Source organism: Piliocolobus tephrosceles, chromosome 6, assembly GCF_002776525.5.
Source record: "Piliocolobus tephrosceles isolate RC106 chromosome 6, ASM277652v3, whole genome shotgun sequence".
Classification (NCBI taxonomy): Eukaryota; Metazoa; Chordata; class Mammalia; order Primates; family Cercopithecidae; genus Piliocolobus; species Piliocolobus tephrosceles.
In genome coordinates, this window is record NC_045439.1 from 12244244 (window position 1) to 12254413 (window position 10170).

Consider the following 10170-nt stretch of genomic DNA (forward strand, 5'->3'; position numbering starts at 1 on the left):
TACTTGGTATGGTGAACACTTTAATTCTTAATGTCAATACTAAGAAATTACTGCACAATTCAACACTACAAGACTGGGAACCAAGCAATACAACTCCCACTTTTTACTGGGAACTAATTAGTTATAATTTATGATAGAACTCAACCTTCCTGTGTCCCTGTGTCTCACTTAGCTACTTCCAAGAGGTAGCATTGGGATGAATTAATTGCTCATGAAAATAAACACATACACATGCGTGCATACACATTTACAATATACATATGTTATAATATGATTACATTGTAGTTACATAACTTAACACATTCTTTATTCAAATATGTATACTTATTTATTTTATATTGCTTTATATATTATCTTATATTTATTTTATAGATTAATTTTAATATATTTTATTATTCTATATTATGAAATTATTTTATATTACAGAATTTATAGGTATTTTTACATAAAACACTATGCTTACAAGATGAAAACTTTGCTCAATTCTCTCACATCACATTATGTTATTACGCTTTCAGAGGTCTTTTCAATGACATTATATGGGTCACTTTTACATTGATGAAAATATTTCACTTTTTATTTTTAAACTTTTCCTACAGATCCCATGAGAGCATTCTGCTTTCTACAGATGTCACAGAGAAACCTTTCTGAATCTTCGGTAAGTAGGAAAAAAGACACAGATGCCTCCCATGGTTGTTCTCATAACAAAAGAAAAGGAAACAGAGATGGGAAACAATCTCCAAACCTTTTATATTCAGAGACCTAGTACTTTTCCAAAACAGGGAATTCAAGGTTTGCCAAAGACTTCAGTAATTTGACCTTAGCAATAATGGAAGGTATACAGCTGGAATCCATTATATACTGCTCTTAATATATTAAACAGTGATCCCTCTGTCCTAAAGAATGCAAATGAAGATGCCTGCAATTTCCATGTAGAAAGGCAAGTCATTTGTACATCATCTTCACAGAAGATGACAACGTGGGCAATTTTTTTTTAATGAGGACCTCTTAGAATCATTAAAAGCACAGGGACTGAGAATAGCACTCCCAGGAACACGGAGACTCCAATATCCACTTTGTTTCTCTTTTTCTAAGAAAAACTAATCACACGACATGCCTCATCCCCTAAGAGACAATCCAATAACTGAGAGTCTTCTAACCAAAAGTCTAGCCAAGTAAAACCTTATAGAACTCCCCTTCTTGTAGGGAAAGAAAAAAAGTTAGATGGTGTAAGTCATGCACAGAGAAACAAAACATCTAAAGGCTATTAACTAGGAAGCTCATTATTGATATGCTAGAAATTATGTACTAAGAAGTTTGTCACTTTTGTTTGCTAAAAAAAATATAGGCTGGGACCACTCAAACACTGCTGGCAGAAGTACAAACTAGTCAAAGCACACTGGAAAACTGTTTAGCAATATCTTTTAAGCCAGACATAGGCATATGCTATGACCAACAATTCTACTTCTATAATGATACCTAAAAGAAAAGCACGCATGTATTCACCAAGAGACTGGTACATGAATGATTATAACAGCATTATTCTGTTACTGAATACTGAAAACTAAGCCAAATGTCCATCAGCAGTGGAATGAATAAATTGTGATATATTCACATAATGGAATAGTATACAGCAATGAGAATGAACAATCTGTTGCTCCATGCAACAATATGGATAAATCTCTTTTTTAAAATGTTGAGCAAAAGAAGCTATACACAAAAGGTACATAGAGTGCTTCCTACTATATAAAGTTCAAAACCAAGTAAATGAATGTATAGTGTTAGAAGTCAGGAGAGTAGCTACCCTTTGCAAGAAGTACAAGGCACTGGGACAGGAATACAAAGGAAGCTACTAAGCTAACACGATAATGTTCTATGCTTTAATCTGGATACTGGGTACATGGGTGTGTTCACTTGTGAGAAATCAACAAGCTGTGTTAAGATTTGTGCACATTTCTGCATATATTCAAAGCTCGTGTTAAAAAACAAAATATAAGCTTATTTATAAAAGTACTTCTTTAACTGATATTCCAAATTCATTACTTTTTTTAATGTATAAAGGCAAACGAAGAACAAACCAGATGATGGGAATGAATTCAACAGAGAGACAGGAGAGGAATATCAAGAATGAAGCAAGATCATCACAGAGCACATTTGGAAAGGAGATGGTATGTCTCTCTCTCAAACAAAGGTGTTTGAGATGTGACAAGATGTTAAAAGACCTGATTAAGCAATACTCTCTCTACTCTCTTGCAACTGCAAGCTGAAAGCTTGTCGCTAATAGACTACTCTCTGGAAAGCCCACAGAATTCCACTCTCACTAGTTGAGTTGTAATTAAGAGTCAGCTAAGTATGTTCCCAAACTAGTTTATCTCAAATTTCACTTGCTGTTGCAATTACATAATTACATAATTTAATTAAATATTACCTAAATATATGAATACATATATTTGTTTCTATAAAAATTAAGTTAAAAGCTTTAGAAAAACTAAATTCAAGAAACATAAGTTATCAAAGAAAATTGCTATTAAAGTATTTCGGAAGAACAAAACTTTTAAAACACAAGTAGAAAATCATAAAAACCTAGAACCATGCTTTCAGACTGCTTCATAAGCAAATTTATATTCTTGTTCAACTATAAAGAAAACTGAACTTGATATTGTAAATGCATTATGGGGTGATTTATGAAAGAAGGAGAATTTCAAACTTTAATCAGCAGACCCATACTCAAAGAAAAGACCATGACTCTACATCAAAAGATTGGCAAATGAAAATATATTTATAGTTTACATTAGAATGTACTGTTGAAAATATGTATCATTTATGATTTTATGATTCTAGCCAATTGTTTGTATTAACTAACCAACTATCTATCTTAATTGTGAAGAATGCAAAAGTCCTCTCCTGTGTATCACTAGAGAAAACTGAGCAAGCAATAATGGTCACTCAAGACCACCTATATACACATACACACATGCACGCACAAACGCAAATGTGATCTCTCTCTCCCTCCCTCTCTCTCTCTCACACACACACACACACACACCATGCCTCACTAAAACAATACTGAAAGGCAGCAAGCATCAAAAATAGAAATCAAGACAATAATGAAAGTAAATATGGGACACAGGTCTTAAAAATGAGGGCATTCAAAGGAGTTTTCCACACGACTTTCCACTATGGGATAGCAAATAAGATAGGTATTTTAAAAGATAAAACAACTAAAAGCCAGGTGGGTAGCAAAGCTTTAAACACTGGAGTTCTTCCTCATTGTCTCATTGCTGCCCTATCCTAGTCTTGAACCCAGGAAGTACGCCAGAGTTCTCACATGGTACAACATTGTTTATTTCCACTGATTTGACTGCAGAAATCTCACTCCTTCGTATCACTAGGGGGAGCACTTACTCTTTAAAAAATAGTAAGAGAAAGTTTTAAAAAAAAGTTCCAATTAAAGATGCACTTTATGATGGGGGCAGTGGCTGTGGAGGTGGTATGTGCCTTCTGTAGTCCCAGGTATTCAGAAAGCTGAAGTGGGAGGATCCTTTTAGCCCAGGAGTTAGAGCACTATGACTGTGCCTGTGAATAGCCACTGCACTCCAGCCTAGGAAAAAGAGTGAGACCTTGTCTTTAAAAAAGAAAAAAGAAAAAAAAAAAAAAAAGCAAAGCTCTTTATCTGACTGTCCCGGGAAAGCAAAGTGCAAAATGATTTAAAACTCACAGCACAAAGTGAAAATATTTTTAAAGTCACAAATGACTTTAAAAGTAAGCAACATAAAAGCTAGGCTCAGTACATTAACCAATCAACACAGTTAATGCATAACAGCAAATATTACTTAGGGTCATTTGTTAAGAAAATATAAATCAACAGGCTGACCTTACTATTACTCAGTTAAAAATGCTTAATTATGATTTGTGAAGATTCTAATTTCTGATAAATACTATTAGCAAATGAAGTTAATGGATATCTATCACAAACTTCAGTTGGTATACTTTGTCTGTTTATTAAATTATTGGAAGGCAAAATGAATACCATTATCCTCTTTTAAAGTTTTAAATGTAACTTGAGCACCTAAGTAGCAAGGAAGTAGGGAAAGGGAAAAGGAGACAGAAGGAAATTAACAGTAATGGGATGCCTATCATGTGCCAGGTGCTTCAACCACACTGGGAAAAGGGAATTATTATTTCCGCTTTACAAATGAAAAGCAGGGCTCGAAAACCATAACTAACTTGACCACTGTCACGTAGATAATAAGTTATAGAAGAAGATATGACCCAGAATACCTAAAATTAAAAATATCAGAAGTTGCTTAATTCATCTTGCAGTATGGTCATCTTAAATACTCTTTATTCCATCAAGAGTTATATATTTATATCACAGCAAAGAACAAGAAAGAACAACAAGAAAGCTTGCCCTTGTCCTCTAAAAGCTTGTCCTCCAGGACCTTACGATCTACTGAAGAAAACATGTGCACACAGTTAAGGAATATAAATCAATGATTAATGGCCAATTGAAGAAAGCGCCACTAAGTGATAAGGGAGATCAAAGAAGCCTGGGATCCATGTGGTTTAAGCAGTTAGGGAAGACTTTATGAAAGATGTAAGATTACAGTTGGATCCTAGAGATGCTATATGTTGGACAGGGATATATTGAAAGAGTACTCCAGGATGAGCAAAAGCAAAAGTTAAGGATAAACACAATGAAACTGAGTAACAGTGAAAAGGCCAGCATGACTGAATCAAAAAGTGAAGAATTAAGTGGAAACAACTCAATATCCATCAACTGATGAATGGCTCAACAAAAGTGCTACATCCATACAGTAGAATACTACACTGCAACAAAAAGAAATAAACTACTAATACCTGCTATAATGAACCTTGAAAACATTATGCTAAGTGAAAGAAGTCAGTCACAAAAGGCCACATACTGTATGATCCCATGTTTAGGAATGTCCAGAATAGGCAAATCCATATATACAGGAAGCAGAATAGTGGTTCCCAAAGGCTGAGAGGGTTGGTATTGAGAACTAACTGCTAATAGTACAAAGTTTCTTTTGCGGGTGACAAAAATGTTCTAAAATTGATTGCGGTGATGGTTGCACAATTCTGTGAATATACTAAAACCCGCTTAACTATGCAGTTTAAATGAGTGAACTACAGGGACTATGCATTATATCTCAATAAAGCCATTTTTAAAAGTGGAGGACGGGTGGGACATCACATTGCACAGCTAAGATAGAGTCACCTATGGAGTATTCTGAATGCCAGGCTTCAGGGTCTACACTTTATCTGGTAGGCAGTCAGAAATATACAAGTATAGAATTACCTAATGAAAGCACAGTATACATACTTAGGATTCTTCCATAATAAAATCATTCACATGTCTTAAGTACATTCCAAAAATATATGCAAAATCACAAAGAAGAGAAAGAACAGGAAAAAGATATGATATGATTTTGACTAAGACACAAGCTGGGACTATTAGGAAAGTTGTTTTGCTTCAGTGCTAAATGCCACAGATGGGTATAGCAGCATCATATGTGTGCAAAACCACAAATTCATCTGTGTCAAATCTTTGAAGACTGTAATATTCTAAACTTAATTGTGAAAATGTCATTAATAAATGACTTGCCATATTTTAGGGTAAGATAATGAACAGTATAATTTGTTTTTCATTAATGATAGTACTCTATATATAATGCTTTTTTCAGATACTGGATTCAATCTAAGTGCTACCAGAAACTCCACTAATATAAAGCATTGCTTACTGACGCTTACGTATCTGACTTTGAATTCTAATTTAACATAATACTCCAAAATAGTTTTAATATACAAAATAAAAGAACTAAAGAAACAAACCTGACACATGAAAGCCAAGAGAAAAAATATATATGTTACATATTATACATTTATATAATATTCAATGCAAGGAAAAGGTAAAGTGCTCAAAAATAAACCTGAAAATCACTGACAGAGGGAAAAAAGGACTCAGCAAAGTACAAACTAAAAAAAGGAATAAATTACATTTACAATAGCAGGCTCAATACATGAGAGAAGATGAGAAGGCCTAAACCGAGGCAAAGTTCGGAACATCTCTATGAAACAATCCTGTCCCCTCCCCTGAATCCCAGGGAAGAAAGACCCTTTCAGGCATTCTTGGCATCATCCCTCCCAAAGCTGGACTAAGGTGAAATCCCACATTCCCCCAGGAGGTGGTAAGATGTTAGGGATACAAAAGAAGAACTCAGCTGGAGAACCCATACACAACCAGACCAGTGTTCCCCTTCTGAGTCACCTTGCAAACCTCCTTCAAGGTAGGTGAGCCACAAGAAACTAAGGAGATATTGAATCTCTTTCAAAATTCTCTTGTCTAAGAATAAGAGGGGCCGTCTGTCTCTACAAGGGCTTTGTAAATTCCAGAACTGAGCAAAACTTATGTTGAGTCTGAGAAATAAAGACAACTCAGACAACCTGGTTTGCTAACAAACAATAAAAGCAAAATAGAAAACAAATAAGCTTTCCTTAAAAAAAAGGCTTATCACTGATATCTAGAATACGGTGTCTTCTATCACAAGTAAATAGAGCAAGACTCTCCATTTCCTAATTCTAAGCCAGTGTTTGTACTAAAGAAAATTCAGTAGGAATAAACAGGAGTTTATTTCAAATCATTAACTGTTGTAGATTTAAACACATTTATCCACACTTTCATCAATTTTCTACCTACTTTGAGTAAAAGAACTGTGGGAATAGGCAAATGTTGACAACTATTGTTCACCATAATAAACATGTTAATTATTAAGGAATAAAGTATTCCAAATACAACACAATAAAATATGAAAACTGGTTAAAAGTTGGATTATTCTCTAAGTAAACACCCAAAACACATACCGTTGAATTCATACATAAATAGAAGTTTTCTCTGAAGTAAATAGGTAGAAATGATGAGAGCATGCTACCACAGATATCACAAAGAGGGGGAAAATAACATCAACATTAAGTTTAAGATGCAGATATATTTCTAAATGATACAATTATCAGAGGGAATGGTCTACATGGTAAATATGCTGAAAGTTAGAACAGAAACTCATGATGCCACTTTTACTAGGCTAAAAAAGTAATTAAGAAAATTGAAGACCTGGAGAGGGAGTTGTTTTTTTGGGTTTTTTTTTTTTTTTTTTTTTTTTTTTTTTTTTTTTTTTGGTTACAGGATCATTCAATGAATAACATGGGACTGGAAACATGATCTGTAAACAAGAAAGGAGAACAAGAAACTTGCCAGTACCTGGAACTGGCACTGAGCTAAGGAAACAAGGATGACAAATATCCTAGGAGGTAAATCTGATTCTGGAAAATAAGAGTGACTAATTTGCCAAAAGGGAAAAATATGTTGTGTAAGCTAATGAAAAATTTTAAATATACACAAACTGCTGTAGGAAATTTCTGTTTCTGAAGGATTTTAATCAATTAATTAAAACATCATTAATGTTCACTGTATTAGTTTTTAAGATGCTCAATCTACAAGACAATGTTTTAAATAGTTCAGAAAAATCTTGTAAATATTCGCAGTAACCATTTGCCTTAAGCAATTCTGTAGAGCCTGTGAAATGGTTTGAAATTTAAACGACAGCAGGCTCAACTAAGTTTCCAAAACCCCTCAGACAAAATCATAAAGCTTGCATAGCAAAAGTACTACAAACAGGATATCCTGAACAGCAAAATGAACTACCATATTTGTGGATTTTTTTCCATATAGTAGATCCCGTATAATGTGCCTACTCTACAATGAACTTAAAACTAATCACTGTATACTCAAGTCTCATCTAAACTTACTGAATCTTAAGTGAGAAAAACCAAAGCCAGAAAAGAAAAAAAGGATGAGGTTCAACTCAAACCATCTGCTCTTCCTCCTCCAAGCAACATTCTATAAATTAGGTGTTTTATTTAAATTCTCAAATTCATAAGTCCATAGCCAAATCTAATTTATAATATAGTTAAGTACTATGCACACAAAAGTACTCTGTTCAAGTGGCTAAGTAAATCTGAACATAACGGGAACATACATTTTAGAAAGCATTCATCTCTGCTGCCACAGGGGAAAAAAAAAGAGCAATTTCACAGAAAGACTAGGAAATACCTGAGCAGATAAACAGCCCTTTCAATATCACTGAGGTCTTCATCGACTGTCAATCTTTCTATTTCTTCTGGTGTCTGTCAAGGGTACAATACACATTTATGCACCACAAACATTGGGTCAGTCTTGCCTCCCAACCTCCCCGTGACCCTCTATGAGGATAAACGAATGAAAAAGTTTCACAATTAAGCATTAACAATGAAAACTAATCGAGGAGCTGAGGATACCAGGCGACATCAATCAGGGAGGTCTCTAATTGGGTGGTCGAGTTTGGGGAGGGGACTGTTTTTTTTCTGTTTTTATCCTTCTAGCTTCTGGACTGCAGCTTGAAAATCACATCGTGGCTTCAGAACCTTGGCTGAAATCCATTTCATACGCATGTTATAAAACGAATAAATACACACACTTTTATCTCTAATACCTCACGGCTATTTCTCCAGCATTTTCCACCCCAAGAAATGCTAAAAGGGGGATGGATGAACACTGCAGCCGAGTAGGCATGAAAAGGACAAGATCTGGAGTGGGGGAGGGAAGGAAATAAACTCTGGGGCTGGAAGAAACCAGAGATTTGAGATATTGCGGCAGGTGGGAGTGAGAGGAGCTAAAGCAGCTAATTAAGCGATGGCCAGGGGAAAGGGGTCCTGTCCGTAAACTAGGTTTGCTGGCGCTAAAGGTTGGAGCCTCCGGGAGGAAGATGACTCTGCGGGGGGGGAGAGCCGGGGGGGGGGGGGGGAAGCAAGCTGAAGGTTGACTCCCTCAAGGGGTTGGGGAGCAGGGTCCCAGCTAGAGTCCTGGAGGGGTTGGGAGGAAAGGATGCGCGGTGACTCAGGATGGCGGCAAAGGGTCGCGAGGGCTTGTAGAGGGGGACCAGGACCACACTGAGAAAGGGTGCTGGCTGGGAAACGAGAGGAGGCCGGGCTGCCTCGAGGGCAGAGGGACCCGAGATTGACCTGACTTGGTGGGCTGGGGGTGAGGGGACGGGACGCTGGGTGGTGTCTCGGGGAGAGGTGGGGGGAGGAGTCGGGAATGCGTGGACCGAGGGGTGGGCCTGGGGCCAGAACCCGGGCGGCGTCAGCGGACCAGAGGTTGGGGAGCCCAGGAGACGACCGGGGAGAAGTGGGCTGCGGCCTCGAGGGGCAGCTCCCGCGGGGTGGGGCGGGAGGCGGAAGGAAGGGGGTCCGCGACTGAGGACGCTGGGGCTGCCCCGAGGGCTGGGGCTCGGCCGTTCCTGGGGGTGGGCCGGGGGGATTCGGACGCCTCAGAAGGGGCAAGGGCCGCGGGGCTGGCGCCGGGTCGGGGCTGGGGCAGGGACCCGTCCCTTGGGGATGGGGGTCCAGACTAGAGAGGACTGGGTCCGCGCTGAGGAGGGGTCCGGGAGGAGCTGGCTTAGGGCGACACGGCAACAGGGGCTGGAGGAGGACGGAGGGGCCGGTCCGACTGAGAGGGTCCCGGCGGCCCGGAGGAGGGGAGGGTGGTGGAGTGGGGCGGAGATCAGCGCGGGGCCGTGCGGGGCAGGCGGCCGGACGCACTGAGGGCAGGTCCTCTCCCCGGGGCGCACCTTGAGGCTCCGGCGGACCGGCCTCTCGATGATGGTGAGCTCCTGCAGGTCCTCCATGTAGCCGAACAGGCTGTTCTGACTGAAATCCATCGCGGCGGCGGACGGCGGCGGATGCATGGACCGCAGGGCACCCTCGCCGCCTGGGCCGGAGCGGCCCCGGGATGCCGGACGCGCTCAGCCCCGCGGCCGCCCACTAGCAGGACTTTCTCCCGCTCTTGGCCGCCGGAGCCGAGCGTGAGGCTGGCGGGCGGCGGGAGCAAGAGCACTGCCCTGCGAGGGGGCGGGGCGGGGCGGGGCGCGCGGGCGGCTGTGGGGGCGGGGCCAGGGGCGGGGGCCCGCCACCTTGCCCGCCTCGGCCCCGCCCCCTCCCGGGTGCCGCGCGCACGAGGCCGGACGCAACTGCCGCGCTTCTACGCGGCGGCCCCGCCACCCCTCTGCGTCCGCTCCTCGCCGTCCTCCTAAACCCCTGTCCGCCCCCAACCAA

The 10170-nt window shown here is 40.0% G+C and overlaps 1 protein-coding gene across 6 annotated transcripts in view; it reads right to left on the reverse strand.

Moving 5' to 3' along the window:
* PPP4R4 (protein phosphatase 4 regulatory subunit 4) overlaps positions 1 to 9957 on the reverse strand; it is a 110421-nt gene extending 100464 nt beyond the window's left edge. For 3 of the 6 annotated variants that reach the window (XM_023205331.2, XM_023205332.2, XM_023205329.2), the window contains exons 1-2: positions 9687 to 9947; positions 8132 to 8205 (exon numbers count right to left, since the gene is read on the reverse strand). Coding sequence is in view for 3 of the 6 variants with exons in the window: in XM_023205329.2 (XP_023061097.1) it covers positions 8132 to 8205; positions 9687 to 9803 (191 nt within the window). In the remaining 3 variants the exon portion in view is untranslated. Of the gene's footprint in view, positions 1 to 8131; positions 8206 to 8532; positions 8798 to 9686 lie in introns of those variants that run through there. The other 3 variants (XM_023205335.1, XM_023205334.1, XM_023205330.1) reach the window with 2 other exon arrangements.
* Between the last annotated feature and the right edge of the window lie 213 nt (positions 9958 to 10170).